This window comes from Tachyglossus aculeatus, chromosome 5 (genome assembly GCF_015852505.1).
Source record: "Tachyglossus aculeatus isolate mTacAcu1 chromosome 5, mTacAcu1.pri, whole genome shotgun sequence".
Lineage (NCBI taxonomy): Eukaryota > Metazoa > Chordata > Mammalia > Monotremata > Tachyglossidae > Tachyglossus > Tachyglossus aculeatus.
This window is the reverse complement of record NC_052070.1, coordinates 86,558,610-86,581,949: the sequence shown is the minus strand read 5'-3', so window position 1 is coordinate 86,581,949 and position 23,340 is coordinate 86,558,610. Positions and strand designations below refer to the sequence as shown.

At 47.4% G+C, this 23,340-nt stretch overlaps 1 protein-coding gene across 3 annotated transcripts in view; it reads left to right on the top strand.

The window, feature by feature from the left end:
- GFRA2 (GDNF family receptor alpha 2) overlaps positions 1-23,340 on the top strand; it is a 144,399-nt gene that overhangs the window by 71,272 nt on the left and 49,787 nt on the right. For 2 of the 3 annotated variants that reach the window (XM_038747226.1, XM_038747225.1), the window contains 5 exons: positions 6,615-6,724; positions 7,202-7,342; positions 8,931-9,103; positions 20,358-20,411; positions 21,804-23,308. In XM_038747226.1, coding sequence (XP_038603154.1) covers positions 6,615-6,724; positions 7,202-7,342; positions 8,931-9,103; positions 20,358-20,411; positions 21,804-21,926 — 601 coding nt within the window. In that variant the 3' untranslated portion in view covers positions 21,927-23,308. Of the gene's footprint in view, positions 1-6,614; positions 6,725-7,201; positions 7,343-8,930; positions 9,104-20,357; positions 20,412-21,803; positions 23,309-23,340 lie in introns of those variants that run through there. The other variant, XM_038747227.1, reaches the window with a different exon arrangement.

The window sequence follows — 23,340 nt, the reverse complement described above, 5'->3', positions numbered from 1 at the left end:
TCTCAACACTGAGAACGGCAACCAATAAACTGGCAAACTCGTTGTGTACCATGGAAAAGAGTGACATCTGGCTCAGAGATTATGCAAAGATTACCAGCTGGCTTGTCATGTATTATGAAAAGAATAACATTTGCCTTGGAGAAAGTTACCTACCAGGATGGGGCTGGGAGTGTTGCATGACAGGTTTCAGTCACGGTGGGGATGGAACTTGCCAAAGGGCCTTTAAGGAAATCGACACGACTTTGTCTCTGATGCTGGCAGAAGGGAGCTCATCGCTGTGAACTTTCTCATGTGGAGGGTGGAAAAAAAACCTTGGAAAGCCAGCCCCAACCGGCGACCCAGACGGGGTGCTTTCCTAAACAGCAGTATATATCTCTCTGGTTTGCCAAGTCGTTAGCTAATGAATGGTCAGAAAGGTTTAGGGCTGTCCCAGCCACTGTTTCTTTGGCCCAATTTCTCCCCTCTTTGGAGGCCTTAGTCCTGATTGGATGTATTGATCTCAGGAGGAAGAAGGAAGTAGTTTTACTAATAGTAATACTAATCATGGTAGTCATTAGTGCTTACGATGTGTCAAATACTACTCCAGACTCTGGGGTAGATACAGAGTGAATCAGGTTGGATAAAGTACCTGTAGGAGGGAGCACAGGTATTGAATCCCCATTTTACAGATGAGGAAACTGAGTTACAGAGAAATTAAGTGACTTCCTCAGGGTCCCACATCAGGCAAGTGGCAGAATTGGAGTAGAATCCAGATCTGCTGTTTCCCAGACCTGTACTCTTTCCATTAAGCCTAGACTATAAACTAACTGTGGGTAGGGAATGTGTCTACCAACTCTGTTATTGTACTTTCCCAAGTGCTTGGTACAGTGCTCTGTACACAGTAAGTGCTCGATAAATGTGATTGATTGATAGGCCTTGCTGCTTCCCTACCTTTAATGATGAAGTCCTATTGGATGACAGTTGTACATTCTCCTGCTTCTAATATTGTTCTTAGTGCCTTGGTTTTATGTGTAGCTCTTTTATTTTTCCAACATATTTTCACTCACATTTTATCCTCACAACTTCCCCATGAAATGGAAAAGCCAGGTTCTATTAGCTTCATTTTGCAGATAGGGAAACTGAATCCCAGAAAGGTTATGTGATTTGCCCAGAGTCATACAACAGGCCAAAGTCAGAGCTGAGATTAGAACTTAGGTCTCCTGATTCCCAGGCCTGTGCTCTTTCCACTAGACCCTGCTGCTAATCCTGTTCTCTTTCAATAAACCAAGTACTGGTGATTCCTAGCCTCATATGCCAGGACATAGGGGAATATTCTCTGATCTGGTGCTGACAGAAGGAGCATCTGTTTTCCTTTTGCTCTTCCAGTGGAGGTGACCAGTGTCTGGTTTAACTGGAACTGCTGCAGAGGGGAGAGAGAAGAGCTGGAGAGAGATCTCACCCCCCTCCACCTCAGCATCTGGTGCCAACTTGTACTTCCCAAGCGCTTAGTACAGTGCTCTGCACACAGTAAGCGCTCAATAAATACGATTGATTGATTGATTGGTGCTGTGTGAACCGTGGGTTAGTGGAAAGAGCATAGCATTGGAAGTCAGGAGCCCTGAGCTCCTCTCCCAGCTCTATCACTAGCCTATTGTGTGACTTAAAGTAGGTTACAACCTTCCTGGGTCTTGGTTTCCTCATCTTTACTACTATCTACTTCTCCTTAAATCTCAGAATTATAGTGGAAAGAACTTGGGCCTGGGAGTCGGAAGGTCACGGTTGTAATCCTGACTCAGCCACTTGTCTGCTGTGTGACCTAGGGCAAGTCACTTCACTTCTCTTAGTCTCAGTTACTTCATCTGTAAAGTGGGGATTGAGACTGTGAGCCCAAAGTAGGACAGGAGCTGTGTCTCCCCCTATTTGCTTGTATTCACCCCAGAACTTAGACCAGTTACTGGCACATAGTGAACACTTAATGAATATCATTATTTACCTCATCTTAAAATGGGGATGAGTGTGAGCCCCATGTGGGACAGGGACTGTGTCCAACCTGATTATGGGCAGGGATTGTCTCTCTTTATTGCTGTATTGTACTTTCCCAAGCGCTTAGTACAGTTCTCTGCACACAGTAAGCACTCAATAAATATGGTTGAATGAATGATTATCTACCCCAGTGCTTAGAACAGTGCTTGGTGAATAGTAAGTATTTGAGAACCATAATAATATTATTCCAGCATTAAGTACAATGCTTGGCACATAATAAGGGCTTAAATGCCATAGTGATATTTATGATTATGACTATTATTAATGAGGGAAAAACCAAGATAATTGAAGTGAAGTGCTTAGCACAAATAAAAAATGCTTCACAGAACCCAGGTTTTATTATTATTGACTGGCCGCACAGCACATGATTAATTCCTCCATTCTCCCTGCTGACACTCCACCTTACATCTCCTCCTCCAGATGGCTCAGGACCTGCCTGGCAGCTTGTGAAAAAAGAATTCCCTAGAGGCCCTTCCGACAGGAGCAAACACCATTTCTCTTTCCCTCTGTGGCCCGGGCCTAGTCAGCCACCGCCTCCGAGGCATCTTGCCTGGCCTTGCCGCATTTGTGGGAATGGAGTCAGGGTCCAGATGGATAGAGGGGCTCAGCATGGAGCCCCTGGGGGGACGTCTCACAGCCCGCTGACAGCGAGAAATAGCGAACAACAGGGTAGAGCCATCTCCAGTGTGTCAGGTTGGAACTGAAAACACCTGGGAGGCTTCCAGCCCTTTCCTAGCGGGGCCTGGGATCCAGGTGTGAAGGACTGCGTGCTCCGCTGTGAAAATGAAGAAGGAGATTTGAGCCAGTTTCAACACTCATCCGGTGCTGCAGCCGCACCTCCCCTGTTGCTCAGGGGGCTCTTTGGAACAGCCGAGACTCACCCCTCACCTCACGCTTCCCTCTTGCATCGTGCGTGGAGCAGAGATCTGAGCACAATGCACCTTTCCCCTCAAATGGTGGTTGAGGGTATCCTTGCTGGGTTGGTGGACTGCAGGCCCCAGGGGGATTGGCTCTGCTGCTTCCCTAAATTTCTTCATTCCTGGCCTGAGCCCCTCTGGCCCCTAAATGTCTCTTGAAATTATGATTCTGTGCTCCCAGACACCTCCGTACTGGGGTTTTCTAGGTACCTCGGTTCCAGTGGCAGACGTCTGCCTGGATCCGGCCAGGTCAGTGGGAGGACCCTACCAGTACTTTGTCTCTTTCCAGTAAGTCCTGAATGTTTGGTCATCAGGGAGGCTTGCTCAGACCTTTAACCCAGGCCTCTGGTCAGTTAGCTCTCCGACCCATTTCTCTGCATCTCCTCCTTTAATCACCACGATAATTCTTTCCTGAGCATTGGAGCTAATCCTCAAGGATATCCTTTGGGGCTGTAGTTCTGCGTGGGAAATTATCCAAGGAACCGCTTCCTCCTTACCAATGAAGTTGGAAGGTCAAGCCCCACTCCACCCTTCTTCCTTGCAGTTGTTGCTCCCGAGGTTGGCAGAAATCAATCATATTTATTGAGCACTTTATGTGTGCACGGTACAGCTGAGAGTCCGGTCAGGGTCTGTCAGTGATTCTGTCGTCTTGTTGGGTCTGTGCACAATCCTGGTGGTTGGGTAATGGAGAGAGAGCGTGTGTGGACCTGCCTATAGGCAAGTCCAATCCTTGCCCATTTTTTATGGTATTTAAGTGCTATGCTCCAGACACTGTACTAAGCACTGGGGTAGATACAAGCCTATCAGTTTGGACAAAGTCCATGTCCCACATGGGGCTCACAGTCTTATTCCCCATTTTACAGCTGAGGTAACCGAGGCATAGAGAAGCTAAGTGATTTGCCCAAGGTCACACAGCAGACAATTGTTAGAGCTGGGATTAGAAGTCATGTCCTCTGACTCCCAGACTCCCAGAGCTGTGCTCTTTCCACTAGGTCACTTTACTGTCCTAGAAGAAGTCCCCATAAAAAGTAATAATAACAATTGTGGAATGTGTTAAGTGCTTCCTATATGCCAAGCATTATGCTAAGCACTGGGATAGATGCAAAATAGTCAGTTGGGACACAATCCCAATCCTACATGGGCCTCACAATCTAGGAACAGAAAACAAGGTATCAAATTCCAATTTAGCGATGATGAAACTGAGGCATGGGGATGTTAGTGACTTACACAAGGTCACTCAGCAGGCAAGTGGTAGAACTGGGATTGGAGCCTAAATTCTCTGACTCCTAGGTGTGTAGTCTTTCCACTAGGCCACACTGCTTTTTTTCTGTACATATACACACACACACACACATATATATTGTTGTCTGTCTCCCCTTTCTTGACTGTGAGCCCATTGTTGGGTAGGGACCATCTCTATATGTTGCCAACTTGTACTTCCAAAGCACTTAGTACAGTGCTCTGCACACAGTAAGCGCTCAAATACGATTGAACACATATATGAACTATTCATCATTGTTCTAGCCCTGAGGGCTGGAGGGATTTTCAGGTCCACATACAAGAGAGGAAGGCAGGTAAGGAGTTGGAGAAGGGGAGTAGGAGGTGAAATTGAAGGCTAGCTTTTCCTTTTAATGCAGGAAAGCTGATTGATTCCAGCCCTGGCTCCCTTTGTTCTCAGGCTAGGCCAGGTGACTTTCCTTGAAAGAGAACAGGGTTCCCAGTCTCCCTTTTGCAGACTGAAAGGACTCGAAGAGATCTGGTTGTTCTCCTTGGGCTAGGAAGGGGTGAGGAGGTAGTGGGCCACAGGCCTAGAGAGACCTTCACCCGTGGAGGGCTTTCTCCTATGGTCCAAACCCTTTGCCAAGCTAATCCCAGGGGCAGCCTCAGCAATTTATCTTGTGACTTCTTGTCCAAGAATGAATTATCTTATAGTTTATGGGCTGCTAGAGGGGTGAGGAGGTGCTGCCAGTTTTTTTTTTTCTTTTTCCTGGGTTGCTGCCTGGCTTTTCCTGCCAGAACCCAACAGAGAAGCAGAAAAGCAGAGTCGCATGTTTCCAAATACGTCCTATGGGCTCCTCTTGGCCATTTGCATGGAGAAAGGTGCTTCCTGGGATTTTTCTATTCTTGCAGTGAATGGTCCATGATCTGGGGCAGGACACAGGATGAGCAGAGTCTGTGGGTTTACTTCTGGGCAGGGACTAGCCACTCTTTAGAGAGCCCCTGCCTGAACTGAAAAATACCACAGAGCCAGATATATAGGACATTGGTCAATCATTGGTATTTTTCATATACTATGCCGGGCGTTTAGTGAAGTGCAATGATTCCGTACCATTTTATGGAAGCCTATCCACGTCTTCCATAGTAATAATGATTATTATTGTCACCACTGTTATTATTGTGATATTAAAGTGCTTACTATGTGCTGAGCACTGTTCTAAGCCCTGGGGTAGATACAAGGTAATCATGTTGGACACAGTCCTTGTTCCACATGGGGCTTACAGTCTTAATCCCTATTTTACAGATGAGATAACTGAGGCACAAATGAAATGATTTGCCCAAGGTCCCACAGCAGACAGTGGCAGAGCTGGGATTAGAACCCAAGTCCTCTGTGCCCATGCACTTTCCATTAGAGCATGCTACATTCTTGTGGAGGAGGTGCCGTGAACTTCTGTAAGAGAAGTAGTGTGGAAAGAGCACGGGATTAGGAGTCAGAGGTCATGGGTTCAAATCCCAGCTCCTCCACTTGTCAGCTATGTGACTTTGGGCATGTCACTTCACCTCTCAGGGCCTCAGTTTCCTCATCTGTAAAGTGGAGATTAAGACTGTGAGCCCCACGTGGGACAACGTGATCACCTTGTTTCCTCCCCAGAGCTTAGAACAGTGCTTGGCACATAGTAAGTGCTTAACAAATGCCATTATCATTATTATTATTATTGTTCTGTAAGCAGTTATAGTGGCAGCATTCCCCTTGGCTTCCCACCCTACAGGACCACCGAATGGGTCCACTCCTATTGCACCATCTAGAAGCTTCTTAACTTCTCCATGTATCCGTTTCCTCATCTGTGAAACGTGGCTCAGTGGAAAGGGCACGGGCTTTGGAGTCAGAGGTCATGGGTTCGAACCCCAGCTCCACCACATGTCTGCTGCGTGACCTTGGGCAAGTCACTTAACTTCTCGGAGCCTCAATTACCTCATCTGTAAAATGGGGCTGATGACTGTGAGCCCCACGAGGGACAACCTGATCACCTTGTATCCCTCAGCGCTTAGAACAGTGCTTTGCACATAGTAAGCGCTTAACAAATGCCATTATTATTATTATTATTAATAAATATATCCATTCACTCTTTTACTTAGACTGTGAGCCCCATGTGGAACTAGGACTATGTCCAACCTGATTATCTCATATCTACTCAAGTGTTTAATGCTGTGCCTGGCACAAAGTAAGCGCTTAACAAATACCACCATCATCATCATCATTATTATTACCCTGGTGCTTAGAACAGTGCTTGGCACATAGTAAGCGATTAACAAATACCATTATTAATGGCCTCTCTCCCACCTCCACAACTGCTGCCCTTGCTTTCCTTCTCAGAAAAGGGCACTTTCTGTCGATTAGAGGGGGAAGGGAGATGAATCAAACCAAACTAGTGTTTTCTCTTCTGCTCCTATCACTAGGTCCCGGCTGGCCGACTTCCACGCAAATTGCCGAGTCTCCTACCAGACGCTTACCAGCTGCCCCGCGGACAATTACCAGGCCTGTTTGGGTTCCTATGCGGGCATGATTGGTAAGTTTTCTTCCTGCATTCCCCCAGCTCTGAGCAGCTCCCAGTTCTCCCTGGCCCCTACACAATTTGGAGCCAGTGAGGGTCACAGTCAGTTTCTCTGTTGCATTCAACTCTCCCCCTCTTCTCCAGCTCACCACCTCCCCGCACACCCAGTTGGGCTGGGGTGCCTGGAGGAGGAGGCCCAGAGATTGGGGTCAAAAGCAGGGGATAGAGAAATTTGGCTTGCCTGGCTGAGAGGTAGAGCCTGGCTGAGAGGTAGAAAGAGGAAAGGAGGAGGGACGGACATGGTATCCATCCAAAATATGTATTTTCTTTCCCCGACAAATGGTGGGATTGGGGCGGGACCCTCTAACTGCTGGGGTTTCCTCCTGGGCTTGGGGAGACTAGTGCTCTGGGTCTGGAGTTCAGGAAGCTAAGCCAGGGAAAGAGGAAGAGGGACCTCTGTACACCATCCTCTCCTGTTTCTTCTTCCCGCAGGATTTGACATGACTCCCAACTACGTGGACTCCAGCCCGACCGGCATCGTGGTTTCCCCCTGGTGCAGTTGCCGGGGGAGCGGGAACATGGAGGAGGAATGTGAGAAATTCCTGAAGGATTTCACCGAGAACCCGTGTCTCCGTAGGTCCTGGGAGGAGGGAACAGGCACTCCCTGCCGTGTGCCGATGGGACAAAAGCGATTGTGTCCCAGCAAACTCTCAGTGGCTCTGGGTTTCCTGCAGGGCCCCTGCTTCCTTGGCCCAAGCCCTGGCTACTTTCCAGCCTGAAAGCCAACCCAGGCTGTGCCACTGACAGTGATGGGGACCCCTGGCTTCTTCCCTGAGTGCTTCTTTTGGGCTCCTCTGATGATTGAGAACCTCTGCGTAGGACCAGATAGGCCATTCCTGCAAATCCCTTGTTTGTTTATTGCCATTCTCTCCTCTTAATGAGCACATTTTTTATTAAATTCCCATGCCAGAGATTGGCAGGGCTGCCCCATATCACTGTGGGGAGGACTTAAGTCAGGAAGTCATCGAGGCTCTGGCTTCTGGTTCTGGTTTTCCCACCGGGGCTGTGGTAGCATGGCTCATGTCCTTTTCCCCACTGCAAAACCCTGTCATTTCTGCAGCCTTCCTGAGGCTCGTGAGCTGCCCACGCCTTAACTACACTTACATCTTTCTCCTGAATCCCACTTCTCTCCCATTTCCTTCTTCAATCAATCAGTCAGTGGTACTTATTGACCATTTCCTGTGAGAAGAGAACTGTACTAAGCACTTGCGAGAATACAGTATAACAGAGTTGGTGAGATGTTCCCTGACCACGAGGAGCTTACCATCTACAGGGTGAGGCAGATATTGAAATAAAATATGGATATGTACCGTTACTCTCCCCACCTCCAAAGCCTAATTAAAGGCTCATCTCCTCCAAGAGGCTTTCCATGATGAAGCCCTCCTTTCCTCTTCTCCTGCTCGCTTCTGCGTCACCCTGATTTGCTCCTGTTATTCAATCCTCCTTCAGTTCCACACTTAAATACATGTCCACAATTTATATTAATGTTTGTTTCCCCCTCTAGACTGTAAGCTCATTGAGGGCAGGGAATGTGTCTATCAACTCTTTTATATTGTTATATTGTATCCTCCCAAGCACTTAGTACAGTGCTGTGCATGCAGTAAATGTTCAATAAATATGATTGATTGATTGAAACTCTGTGGGGTTGAGGATGGGGTGAATATCAAGTCCTTAAAGGGTACAGACCCAAGTGCCTAAATTATGCTGAAGGGAGGAGGGGTAGAGGCAATGGGGGCTGCTGTTTTTTCCTGTTTCATTTGTTCTCTCTCCTCTCCTCCTGCCTCACCTCACCTCTTCTCAGAGAGGTTGAGGACACTAAAGGGGCCTCCTGCAGATGAGTACTTAAGCAGCTCAGTGATGTTGTTATTTATATTAATGTCTGTGTCCCCCGCTAGGCTGTAGGCTCACTGTGGTCAGGGAATGTGTCTCTTTATTGTTATATCTTACACTCCAAAGTGCTCAGTTAACTTCTCTGCACACAGTAAGCTCTCAATAAATACACTTGACTGACTGACGTTGTGGCTAGGCTTTCCCTCTGCACCACAGTGTCCTCATCACTGCCTCAGAGGGGCTTGGGGTGTGGAGGGCCAGGGGAAGGGAGAGAGGGGGTGGTGGTCAGACCCAGCAAGATCTCTGACTTCCATTCTCTCTCATCCCCCAGGAAATGCTATCCAGGCCTTCGGCAATGGCACGGATGTGAACATATCCCCCAAGGGCCCGCAGTTCCATGCCACCCAGTCCCCCAGGATGGAGAAGACCCCTTCCTTGCCAGACGACCTCAACGACAGCACCAGCCTGGGGACTAGCGTCATCACTACCTGCACCTCTGTCCAGGTGAGGTCACCCCCCTGGCAACGGTCTCCTGATGACAGAGCTCGGTTCTCCGGGAGCCAGCAGTGTCAGCTTGGACGCAAAGGGAAAGCTCTTTTCTTGGACTGTGTAGAAGTGGGCATGGCAGGGCCCAGGAGAAGGCCTTTCAGAAAGCCAGCGATCCTGCAGGGCTATCAGGCCGGAGGGCGGGGATGGGGCAGCACATATCACACGTGGAGGTCCAGTTGCTTGCCCATGACGTGCCAGGGAAGGCATTGGTTGCCAGAGCCAGGCCGGTGTCTCTCCCTGGTCTCCCAGTTAGCCCTGGCTTGTGTCAATATGGCCCAAATCCCCCACACAGGGTCAGACTTGATCTCTGCCCTTGTCCCTCTCTCCTTCTCTTGGCCTCAGTGGGGGTTTCCCTGGGCATCTCTGGGGGTGAGTGAGCCAATGTCACCCTCAGGCAGCTTCTAATTAGACTGGGCATGCTTGAGTAACTGTTGCCTCTGGGCTCTGGTCGTCTCTCCTCTCCGCCAAACAATCAGTGTCTCAATTTCACACTAAAGTGGCAGCCCGGCAGGGCCCGCCCATCGGTGGGGCAGGCATGGCAACCAAACCAGCCAAAGCTGAGGTCCCTCTTGCCATCCCGAGATCCTTATTGCTTGGTTCCCATCTCCTTCATGCTGCTGCTCTTGCTGTTCCGATTCTTTACTTGGCCCAGAATTTCCGATCCACCCGCACTTTCAGCAGTTCTAATCCCATTTGGTTTGTGTGTGCAGAGCATTCTATCTGCCTACAAATACTTTTGAAAGCTCTATCCCGGTTACCGGAGCCTGGGAATGATGCTCAAGATGGCAGGTACAAATAATGGTGTGAAGTGGCATAACCACGTGGTGAGGTATCATTTTCATTTTCACTGAGTGGCCTAGTCAAAAGAGTACGGCACCAGTGCCTGGTACATAGTAAGCATTTAAGAAATACTACAATTATTATTAATTATTATTACCCCAGCACTGAGAGCAGTGCACGACACATAGTAAACACTTAACAAATATTGTAGAAAAGAAAAAACAAGCAAGAGTACATTAGGTCCAAGACCTTGAGACTCTGTAGACAGCTGTACTCATTTCCATGGCTCCAATAAATCTGATTTATTCTGTCACCTGACCCAAGGTGAAAGGGAAGAAATGGGTTAGAATCGGATCTAAAAGAGAGCAGTTGCAGCAGCAGCTATGAATCCCTTTCAGAACCTTGTAGAGTCACCCCCAAAATGGAGGTTGAGCAATGATGAGTAATCTCAAGGGCAACTCAGTAAGTGATAACAAAAATGGCATTTATTAAGTGCTTACTGTATTCTAAGCATTGTGCTAAGCATTGAGATAGATGTAAGGTAATCAGATCAGACAGAATCCCTGTCCCAAATGGGGCTCACAGTCTTTGGGAATAAAACAGATTTGTGTTCCCCGTGTGGGACAGGGACCACTCCCAATCTCCTAATCTTGCATCCTCCGTAGTGCTTAGTTCATAAGAAGCACTTAAGAAATGCTATAATGATTACTAAAACAAATATTTTATCCCCATTTTACAGATGAGGAAACTGAGACACAGAGGAGTTAAATGACTTGCCCAAGCTCACGCACCAGGCAAGAGGCAGAATGGAGACTCAAACTCGGGTCTCCTGATTACCAATCCTGTGATCCTTCATCAGGCCTCACTGGTTCCATCCTGAAGCAGTCTAACTGGAGAGATAGTAGACAGAGCACAGGCCTAGGAGAGAGAAGGACCTTGGTTCTAATCTCACACCCACCATTTGTTTTCTGTGTGGCCTTGGGCAAGTCACATCACTTCTCTGTGCTTCAGTTACTTCATCTGTAAAATGAGGATTAAGACTGTGAGCCCAATGTGGGACAGGGACTGAGTCCAACCTAATTTGCTTGTATTGACCCTAGCTCTAAGTACAGTGCCTGGCACATGGTAAGTGCTTCACAAATACCATAAAAATAAAAAGAAAAAAAGGAGAAGGTGACAACCAGTATGCAGGCTGGGTCCCAGAAGTATTTGGGTCACCCTATGACAGCACATCAAGCATAAATTTCCCAAGGCATGGCAATGAGGAGGACCCGGCAAACCAAGGTTTTATGGACTTGGGCCCCTCAAGTGCCAATAACCGTCCCTCCTTGAAGGTAAGAGCACAGGAAGCAAGGCTGAGCAGATAGAGCCCTGTTCCTCAGGACAAGAATGGCATTTAGAGGGATATAGAGAGCCGCTACAGGAAGAAACCACAGACCCAGAGGTGGAGCAGGGACAGGAAATGAGAGCAAAGCACACTAAGTGGTGGAAACTCCAGCAGAACCACCAGTCACATCTGAACACTTCCCAGCCACTCTGTGGAGTTGACAGTGTGATGCCGATCCAGAGGCCATCAAAAGGCAATTCAGTGACACTCTGGACTGCTCCCTTGGCTTCTAGGGTTCACTTCAGGCCCATGCTGCATCCACAGACCCTCCCAAGTACCCATGGTCTAAGGGTCTCCCAGGGCTCTTTGGGGCCTGACTCCACAGGTGGCCAGGCAGAACTAACATCTTTGTAGGAAGGCCATGATGTGCTGGTCTCCTGCCTGCTCAGACCCACAATTAACTAGTGGCAGCAGCTACATGAGCTCTGTACAGCCCTGCAGGGAATATGCTCAACTGCCACAGCTCTGACAGGAACCCACTGGGCTGTCATTGAACCATTTCTCTCTCTCTCTCTCACTCCCAGACACACACATACACACAACTCATCTCTACAGCTACTTATGCAAGCACGTACTAACACTCAAACACATAGAGTTGCCTTTTGTTTCCAAAGGTGACATTGCTGATGGTGAAATACTACCCGTGCGTGACTAATGAAAAGACTAGTATACAACGGACGTCCTCTTATGCATCTCTTGCACATTAAACATTTTCTTGCCGCACTACAGACGGATACGTTTTCCCTACATGAGACCCACGTCCTCTTTTGAGCTCGTCTCTTGGTATTCTGAACTTTGTAAAACCTTTGCCTAAGGAAAGGAAACCCTCTCCTGATTGCTGCCTGGCTGCCAGGCTCATCTATTTGCTGTGTCAGTAATAATAGAAGCAGCATCGCCAATTGGGAAGAGCATGGGTCTTGAGTCAGAGGACCTAGGTTCCAATCTCGGCTCAGCCAATTACTTGCTGTGTGACCTTGGGCAAGACATTTGATTTCTCCGTGCCTCAATTCTCCTGTTCTCCCTATATGGGATGGGGACTGTGTCCAACCTAATTAACTTGTAGGTACCTTAGCGCTTAGAACAGTGCTTGACAATACAATAAAAAGTAGAAATAATACTATTACTGGTATTCGTTAAGCACTTTCTATGGACCAATTAAAGTGCTCAACATTGGGGTAGATATAATGCAATCAGATTACACTCCTTGTCCCACTTGGGGCTCAGCCTGTGAGAGAGAGAGATCAAATATTTAATGTCCATTTTATAGATAAGGGAGTTGATGATGATGGCATTTATTAAGCGCTTATTATGTGCAAAGCACTGTTCTAAGTGCTGGGGAGGTTACAAGGTGATCAGTTGTCCCACGGGGGGCTCACAGTCTTAATCCCCATTTTACAGATGAGGTAACTGAGGCCCAGAGAAGTGACTTGCCCAAAGTCAGGCACCAAGAAGTCAAGTGATTTGCCCAAGATCGCACAACAGGAAAGTGATGGAGCTGGGATTAGAACCCAGGATTCCTGACCCCACCCAGTCTGTGCTCTTTCCACTAGGCCACAGTACTTTCCTTGTGTTGGTCTCCCAGCAATTCAGAGCGGTTGGACTGCTTTGAGACTATGCTTTGCTATGTCCTTAAATCACTAATTCTTGTCCCCCTGGCTTGTGTGTCCCATTTCAGTTCACCATACAGAAGATCCTTGGGTTACCTGCTGTCATCCATCTTTTTCACTCAGAAAAGCTGTGCTGCTGAGAGCACTGACTCAGTGGTGGGGTGTTCACTTATTTTAGGATGTGAATTAATAATCTTGATGTTGATTTGATGTTTGATGTTGAGTATGGTCAGGTTGCGGGCAACCAGCCTCTTAATCACCGTCATCATCAAATCGGGTTGGACACCGTCCCTGCCCCACATAGTGCTCCCAGTCCCCATTTTACAGATGAGGTAACTGAGGCACAGAGAAGTTAAGTGACTTGCCCAAGGTCATGCAACAGACAAGCAGCAAAACTGGGATTAGAATCCAGGTCCTTCTAAATCCTGGGCCTGCGCTCTATCTACTAGGCCATGCTCTTTCTTGTCCCTATCTCACAGGTGGATCACAGTCTAAGTAAGAGGGAGAATAGGGTTTGAATCCCCATTTTGCAGCTAAGGAAAGTGAGACACAGAGAAGTAAAGTGACTTGCCCAAGGCCATACAGCAGACAAGTAGTCAGCAGAGCAAGGATTAGAACATAGGTCCTCCGGTATCAGGCCTGTGCTCTGTCCCCTAGGCCCTGCTGTTTTCCTGTTGGAGCCAAGATGGCCTTGGTGCATTCTAGCAATCAATCAATGGTATTTATTGTTTACTGTGTGCTGAGCACTGTACTAAGCGCCTGGGGGAATACAACAAAGTTAGTAGACACATGCCTTGCTCACACAAATGCCCCTTACATCGTGGTTGTGGTTTTTTGAACCTTGGGCCTGTGCGTGAGATGGCTCACGTGTCACGGTGGGAGGAGGTCTGGCTTAGGGAGAGTTCCTTGGGGTTCTGGGAATGTCCCGTCCAGGTCCTCCAGCTGTGCCTGCCTGAGGCTGGTGTCGGCAACCTTGGCTGTATAAACTCTCCTTCCAAGAAAGGGAGTTTTTCTCTCCAGTCACCAGGACTACCAATCTGTGACAAGGCTCTTCCTCACCCATTTCCACTTCCACCCACAGGGAGCAGGATGAGGACGGCCTCATGTCTTGCCAAGACTGGAGGGGTCATTCATTCATTCATTCAATCAATCATATTTATTGAGCGCTTATTGTGAGCAGAGCACTGTACTAAGTGCTTGGGAAGTACAAGTTGGCAACATATAGAGACGGTCCCTACCCACAGTCTCACAGTCTAGAAGGGGACCAAACCTTCAGGTTAAAATTTCAAAAGTGGCTTCTGATGGATGCCAGTGGTGCACCTTCCCAGAGCCTGCCCCCGTCACAAGTGCCACCTCTGAGACTGGGGGTGGGCTAAGGGGGGGAGTGAGGACTCACCTTGCCAGTGGCCTGGGTCTTTTCCCAGCCCCTCCTATGAGCAGCCACCAAATGGCCATTCCTAAAGACTCCTTTGCCCTTCCCCTCCCCACTAACAGGGAACAAACTTCCAGGAGCAGATTCCTAGGCTGGCGTGTCCACAAGACCCACACTGGTGCAGCAGTGACCCTCACCAGGGCTGGCCATGCTGCTGCTGGGCATCTGGAAGGGCTTCTCTGAAGCAGAGGGCCCAGGGCAGGACTTAGTTGTGCCACTGTGGGTTCTGAGATTCATTCATTCATTCAATTGTATTTATTGAGTGCTTACTGTGTGCAGAGCACTGAGATCTGCCTGCATGCACTGCCCCTGAGCCTGGCGGGGTGGGAGGAACCAGGCACTCTGGGAGCATCATCCTAATCTTTACCATCAGCATTTTTTGAGTACCTCCTGGTTGCGGGGACCTGTAGTAGGGCCTCATGACCATACAGTAGAATTCATCAATCAATGGTATTTATTGAGCACTTATCTTGTACAGAGCAGTGTACTAAACACTTGAGAGAGTACAATTTAACAGTTAGTAGACACAATCCCTATCCTCAAGGAGTTTACAGTCTAGTAGGGGAGATAGACATTAAAATAAATGACAGATGGGGGTGCAGGGGGGTGTAGCTAGAAACAAAAGATGCAGCACTTACCCTCTAAGAGCTTACAGGTGAAGGGGGGAGACTGGTAGCTAGAAATTGTCTAATAATAATATCTGAATTTTATTTTTTTATATTTGGTATTTATATCATTACAAAAATCCCTATTGTGTCTGTCACCAAATCAGTCCTCACCTCATTTTTCGAGACCCTGGAGGCCTAAACCTTACCTGTGCACTCCCCGACAGTGCTTAGTACAGTGCCCTGCACGTAGTAAACACTTAATAAATATCACTGTTATTACTGCTACACCTTTCTGCTTTTCTTCCTCTGTTGTGTCAATCCATCGGTGGTATTTTCCTAATGTCTGCTGAGTGCTAAGTACTTTACCAATCGCTCGAATGTATAACTGGAGCAAGGCACACCCTCACTCCCTTCAAGGTGCTTTCAGTCCAATAGGGGAGATGAACAAAATATATTTACAAATATTGGGAGCTGGGTATATAGGGGAGACGGACAAAATATATTTACAGATATTGGGAGCTGGATATATAGGAGGAAGTAGTGCAGATACAGTGGGAGAAAATAGCTGAATAAGAAACTGGATATTCGAGAATATATATAACTATTCAAACAACCCAAAAGTGCCGAGGATAGGTATACAGTGCCCAAGGGTGAATAACTGGAATGTTGCAGATTAAGTGGAAAAGGCTTACTGGAGGAGGTTGGTTTTAGGAAGGCTTTGAAGAAGGGGAAAGCTGCGGTTTGACGGATTTGGGAGCCTTTCATGGATGGGTTACTGTGTGTGTGTTTGGAGAGGAGGAAAGAGGTAGGGGTTGGGGGAGAGTTGCAACTAAGATATAGTTAGAAAGTTGGCTTGGGAGGAGTGGTTGGTGTGAGCTAGGGCATGGAAGATGAAGAGTGCCTCTGGGTAAGATGGATGAAGCTAGTGTGGAGAATCTTGGCGCTCATGGCAAGGCATTTCTGCTTGAGGTGGAGGGAAGCGGGCAGCCTTTGGAGGTTTTTGTGGAGTGATGTGTGGTGAAAGATGCTTCCGGAAGATGATCCCTGTAGTTGAAAGGCTTATGGTTTGAAGTGGGGAGAGGCTGGAGGCAGGGAGACCAGTTAGGAGGCTGTGTTGGGAAACATGCTCCATCGGTCGGCTCTCCCTCTCCTTCATTTTTCACAGAGAATCCATGAGGTATGTTTCCCACTGGCCTTCACACTTTTAATATTATCAATTCCAGAGTTTGAGCTGTTTCAACCTTGGGTATCCCTCTTGCCACTCATACCATCCCACTGCTATTGACTTATAACTGTGTTCCTCTCTGAGACTATTTGGGGCAGACACCTTCTGAGAGAGGGATGTCTTTAATAGAAATCCCCAACTGTCAGGAAATCTTTTTACATAATCCATTGCTTATCCCTTAGTGTGGGACAACCTATGTGCTGAGCTTTTGTTTCTAACGTCAAATAGGGAACTCAGAGCAGTGACAGTGAATTCCTCCTTATCTGTTTTTACGGTTATCAGTGTAGAGAAAGGATGTGGTGTTTTATCTTCTCCTCTCATCTGTCTCTCTGCCTGACAGATCAGGCTCCTGTCAGCCTTTACTCTATTGTGAGCATCTGCTGCTCTTCTGGCAACTATGCACTTCTGCCTCTCGGAAGAAGTTTCTTCTTCCACATCCACCAAGGAAATGGAATTATGTGTAGGAGTGTGCATGTATAGTAATAGTTGTGGTGCTTGTCAAGCACTTACTATGGACTAAGCACTGGGGTAAATACAGGAAAATCAGATCAGACTCAGGTCCTATCCTACATGGGGTTCACAGTCTATGGGGGAGGGAGAGCTCACCTCCTCCAAGAAGCCTTCTCAGACTGAGCCCCCTTTATCCTCTCCTCCTCCCCATCCCCCCCACCCTACCTCCTTCCCCTTTCCACAGCACCTGTATATATGTTTGTACAGATTTATTACTCTATTTTATTTGTACGGATTTACTATTCTATTTACTTTGTTAATGATGTGCATTTAGCTTTAATTCTATTTGTTCTGACAACTTGACACCTGTCCACATGTTTTGTTGTCTGTCTTCCCCTTCTGGGCTGTGAGCCTGTTGTTGGGTAGGGACCGTCACTATATGTTGCCAACTTGTACTTCCCAAGCGCTTACTACAGTGCTCTGCACACAGTAAGCGCTCAATAAATACGATTGAATGAATGAATGAATAAAGTATTTAGTCCTCATCTGACAGGTGAGGAAACTGAGACAGAGAGGTTGCATAATCTGCACAGGAGCACTCAGCAAGCAAGAGCTGGGATTAGACCCTAGGGACTCCTGGCCACAAGTCCTGTGCTCTTTCCACTAGTCCATACTGCCTCTCTGGCTATCTAGCTAAGCATGTGTAAAGTAAACTCAATTTTGCCTAGAAAGTGTGGTGGTTTTTAAGTTCCAGAACCTCTAGGACATGAAAACTTCTATTTTATGAGTTTTCTGTGTATTGATTTGCTCTGTGCTGTCTTCTCAGAACATCCTGTATGTAAATCAAGGGAACACTGTTGAACATGGGAAGTCACTTACTGAGTTTCACTTCGTACCAGAACTGGGCTGTGCATCCGACAGTCCTTATGGTACTTTGAAACAGCCCCCTGCCTCTCAACCCAGCATTTGCCCCTAGGGACTGACTGAGACACCCTGGAGTTGGGGCTTTCCTTGGCTCCTGCCTTATGTTACAGAACAGTTCCATGACCTATGTTCATTTACAGTTTCAGAACACTGGCCAGATTTTTGGTGTGAAAAGAATCACTGTCCTCTCTTTCTTGCCTCTTGTTCCCTTCCACTCTTCCCTCCTCTTCTCTCCTCTGCTCATTCCTTTTCCCTACTCTCAATTCTTTGAGATATTTTCTCCTTTCTTGCCTCTTGTTCCCTACCACTCTTCCCTTCTCTCCTCCCCTCATTCCTTTTCCCTCTTCTCACTTCTTCCACATATTTTCTCCTTTCATTCTTTCCAACACTCCATTCCCCTCTTTTGCACTTCCATGCTTCAATCAATCAATTGTAGTTATTGACCACTTGCTGTGTGCAGAGCACTGTACTAAACATTTGGGAGAGTACAAGAATAGGTGGGAAGGAATACAGGATAAAGGGAAGAGGAGAGAGAGCAGGAGGGAAGGAAGGAGGGAGAGCAAAAGGAGAATGAAGAAGGATTGGAATCAATCAATCCTCCCCTTATACTCTCCCGAGTGCTTAGTACAGTGCTTTGCACACAGTAAGCACTCAATAAATAGGATTTATTGATTCCAATCCTCCTCATCTCCCTCTTCTCTCCCTCTCTCCCTTCCCTTCCTTCTGCTCTCTCTCTCCATCCCTCTTCCTCTCTCTCTTCCTCCCTCTTTTCCTTCCCTCTTTCCTTTATCCCTCATTCCTTTCTCCCCTGCTGCATCTCCTTCATTTTAAAGGCACCTAACGAGCTCTGCCACCTTTCAGTAACGTAACTCAAATTCCCTGTTCACTTCAGAGCATATTAGAATTCAGATTTTATCAACATAAACCTGTCTCAGCAGCAAGCTGAGCGAATGCAGACTTCAGCCTTGATGTGCCTATGGCTGTCCTTTCACAGGCTTCTCTCTGGGTGGGTTCACCTTGGGTTATAGCCTGATTTACCTGATGCTAGACCTTCAGAAGAAGGCTTGATCTCTGGGCTTTCTTGATAGTGACTAATTGCAATTAGTTAAGGGCAAAGATGACTCCATTCTCCCTGGCACCTAGGAGGGAGAACTGCAGCGGCACAGGTGAATGGTGATAAGGAATGTACAGAAACCCCTGTCTTCCTCAGCCTGGTTTAACTCACATATACCACTCAGGAGCACAAAGAACAGAGGCTGCCCAGGGTGATGCCATGGGTGTCAGTTAATTAACCAACCAGTAATCCATCGCATAAATGGTTTGTCCAGTTTCTGCTTGTGCTTTGCCAACTCCTTGCTCAGTCACTCCAAAAAAAAATTGGGCATGCCCTTTAAATGTGTGATAGATTTACAGAGGCTATTTTAGGAATTCAGATTCTCTAGATTCTCAGTTTTTTAAAATGGAATTTAATTGTTTATTGTATGCCAGGCACTGTATTAAGTGCTGGGGTAGATACAAGCTAATCACATTGGACACAGTTCATGTCCCTCATGGAGCTCACAGTCCTAATCCCTATTTTACAGTTGAGGTAACTGAGATCCAGAGAAGCTAAATGACTTCCCCAAGGTCACACAGCAGAGAAGTAGCATAGCTGGGATTAGAATGCAGGTCTTTCCGACTCCTGGACATTCAATTGTCATGTCAAGCGCTTAGTACAGTGCTCTGCACACAGTAAGCGCTCAATAAATACGATTGAATGAATGAATGTTGCTTCTACATGTGTGATAGATTTGTATTGGCCCCTTCTGGAATTCAGAACTTCTAGATTCTCAGTTTTTTAAAAAATATGTATTCGTTAAACACTTACTCTGCGCTAGGTCCTGTTCTAAGCGCTGAAGATAATCAGATAAGATAATCAGTTTGGACACAGTCTGTATCCCACATGGGGCTCAGAGTCCTTATCCCCATTTTACAGATGAGGTAACTGTGGCACAGAGAAGGTAAATGGCTTCCCCTGGCCACACAGCAAGAAGTGGCAGAGCCAGGATTAAAACCCAGGTCCTCTGACTCACAGGCCTGTGGTCTTTCCAATAGGCCACGCTGCTTTCCATGGACTGGGAAGTTGTGGCATTGATTGGGACATTCTTACCTAGGGCAGATCAATCGTCACCGCTATCCCCATCGTCTCTCATCATCATCATCTCCGTTGTTAGTGCAGCTGGAGACTCCTTTTAACTTAGCTGCTCTGTGTGATACCCACAATTTGGTGGGTGATTGGGGCTGAGTCCAAAACAAGCGGCCTTGATTCTAAGAAGCTCCAGGGAACCTCATCATCCTTTCAGTCTTTTGGAGTCCCGGCTGCTGTCTAAGATGACAATTAGGGTGGACGTTCTCACCCTTTCTGTGTAGAACACCTGTTTCATCAGAATGACTATCGGTACTGAGAGTAGATGATGAATAAAGATAAAAATGAAGATTGGCCATCTTTTAGGTCCTCTCTAAAGCCAAGTTCTTGCTCTGTGAGGTAGTATGGAGCCTGGGCAAGAGAGAGGAATTAATGTGTGCTTTACCTATTCTTGGGCTGGAATGTGAAGGTCTTAGGAAGGCTCTCTAGAAGCAGTAAGTACTAGATGAAGAAGGAAGAGGGGTGGGGGGAGTGCTTTATGGGAGGCCCTTAAGAGTTTAGCTCAACCGTGACATCAGATGGATGATGCTGGAAGTGGAAGGGAGGAAGAATACACTGAATATTTTGGTCAGCCAAAGCCCTGCCCTCACCATGCCCTTTCTTATCCACAGGAGCAGGGGTTGAAGGGAAACAAGTCCAAAGAGCTGAGCATGTGTTTCACCGAGGTAAGCGATGGGAGGGAAGGGAACTGGTGGGGAGGGACAACGGAGAAGGAAGGGGGGATTTGGGTGGTGTGTCTGAGGGAGAGAAGAGTTCAGAGGTCAAAGGTGGGAAGGGAGGGCATCATCTCAGCTGAGGTGCTGGGAGGAATGGCCTCTGGACCCAGAACAGACTCACCCAGTGATGAGTCTGGCCAAATTTCCAGTCCCTTTCTGCCTGCCATATTTTCTGGGCCAGCATTACCAGGAAACTAGCATGCGGCAGGGTTGATTTGATCCTCTCGGCTTTGCGGACCTCTTTGGTAAGAAAGTTTCTGTAGTTTGAGAGTCGGTCCAGGGGCTAATCCTATGGGGGAAAGGTCCCCTACCCCTATAGTCCTGCCTAGGCACCTTCCTTTGAAAAATGGACACCAGGTGTGTTAGACACCCAACCACCTCCACCTCCCTCACTGAGGAAACCCTCCTCTCTCAGGCTTACAAAAACCCAACCTTGGAAAGGAAGGCATATTCAGCAACAGAAAAACTTCTTTGAGCCAGAATTGTGTATGTAACCCTCTCCTCAGCACCTTCTCTCCTACTTCCTTGTGAAAGGTGCTACCTGTCTCTGACTGAGCCCAGCCACTGGAAAGAGAGGCCAAAATTGGGTCTGACACCACATCCTAGTCCTGACATCCCACAAAGACTCAGTTACAGAGTAGCTGGGAGCCTGTAAGCTCGCTGTGGGCAGGGAATGTGTTTGTTTTCGTTATACTGTGCTCTCCCAAATGCTTAGTACGGTGTTCTGCACACAGAAAGTGCTCAGTAAAAATGATTGAATGAATATGTTGTCCCTCCTATCTCCCAGTCCCTTTTCCTTCCCATGAGGAGTGCTCTGTGCCAAGATAGGCCTCAGATTCAAGCCAAATGACCACAGTATTACAGGGGTAAATGTGGAGGGGCAAAATGGCTGACTAGTTAAAACTCTGTAGGAATCAGGGGCCCAGAATTTTTTTTACGGCATTTTTTAAGCACTTACGATGTGCAAAGCACTGTTCTAAGCACTGGGGAGGTTACCAGGTGATCAGGTTGTCCCACGGGGGGCTCACAGTCTTCATCTCCATTTTACGGATGAGGGAACTGAGTCCCAGAGAAGTTGTGACTTGCCCGAAGTCACACAGCTGACAAGTGGCGGAGGCAGGATTTGAACCCATGACCTCTGACTCCAAAGCCCGGGCTCTTTCCACTAAGACACGCTGCTTCTCTTCCCCCTGCATGCCTGAGTCATGGGGTCTAGGGCTGGCCACCTCTCTTCTCAGCTCTCAATTCTTCTAGGAGAGCAGGAAGAGTAGACTTATTTAATACAGAGACTCACTCTATCTTTCCCCTCCTTTCTCTTCTCATCCTCCCCTGTGGACACAGCTCACCACGGACCTCACCCTCGGTCCTAAGTTCTTGGGGGACTCCAACTCACTCAGCCACCGGGCTAGTCCTGCGGCCGTCTTGATCGTCCTCCCTTGTCTGATGCTGAAGCTGACTTTGTAGATGCCGGGAATCAACTTTGAAGACTTCCCCACAGAATTCAAAACTAAATTCAAAAGAACCAATCTAACAAAACAGAAACACACACACACACACACACACAAATATACACACACCACATGCTTACACACACTACATTCATGCACACAGAACAAAAACACACACTTTCCTTGCAAAAATCCCCACCTTGTCTCTGAACTTGTCTCCTTCCAGGATTCTGCTCTGGAGAAGTTTTTCTAATCCAAACAGACAAACAGGTGGGTAGCCTGTGAGCTGGCACTTGGCACCCCTGGCATGGGAAGGCCAGTGCCCAGGCAGTACACATGGCCCTAGGAAAGCATTTTCTTGGTGTTTTTCCCCCCTCCTGCTTTCCAAAGCAAGGGACCAAGGCAAGACATCATGAACAGCTCAAATTCCAGACAGCTGAAGCTCATCCTGGGAACAGGGTCCTGGCTTCATTTTTCAGCCTGCTTGGGGACCGAACTTACTGGGCTTGTTCGGGGTTGTGTGTGCGTGTATGTGTCGTGTCCAGCTCAGCAGGGATGGGAATTGGTCGGCACGTAGGGGAAGCCTACTCCAAAAGCCGAGGCTGGGAACTTCAGTTGTTCCCCGTGGCTGGAGAATCCCATCTGTTCCTTCTCTTTTCCCTATGTCCTCCAATGGGGCTGAGCATTACCTATTCCAGTCGCTCTGTACGCTGGTGTTTGAATCCCTGAAATTTCCACGGAAGGGAAAGGAAAATTTAGGGTCTGTTAGAGTCCTTGTGAGCTCCTCTCCATCCTACTGTGGCACAAGGGGCCAGCCGGCCTGCCAAAGACGTGCAGGATAGAGGGAACCATCCATGTCGGGGGGTTGGGGAATGTTCCTCTTTCTTTGATGGCAAATATTTGAAAAATCAAAGACAAAGGGATACTTGGGGTTGGCTTGTTCTCTTTCTAGTCTGTTTGATAGGTTTCCCTCAAGGGAGGGGGGCAGCGGGTGGAAGAGGACACTGTTGGAAGTGTATGTGTGTTTAAATCTCTTTCTCTCTCTGTTTCTCTCCCTCTGTATCTCCCTCCCTTTTACCTCTTCCTCTTCTGAGACATACCTGGACTGTATGTACATAGTGAGCCCTCTATTGACATATATGTATATACATATCCATATACATATACTGTGTGGTTTTCCCTTTCTTTCCTTTTTTAAAAAAAAGACAAAAAAAATCAACAGATGAGCGAAAATGTATTATTGTAAAGTTTATTTTTTTTAATACTGTTGTCTATAATGGAAAAAATGAAGTTTAAGCCCTTGCAGCCGTGCTCTGGACTCATCAGTGGGGCTGGGAAGGGAGCAGAGACCAATATCCACGCTTAACCAATGGCTCAAATAAAAGTACTAGGAAGCAATTTGCCTTCTGCTTTGCTTCAGGTGTCCCCTG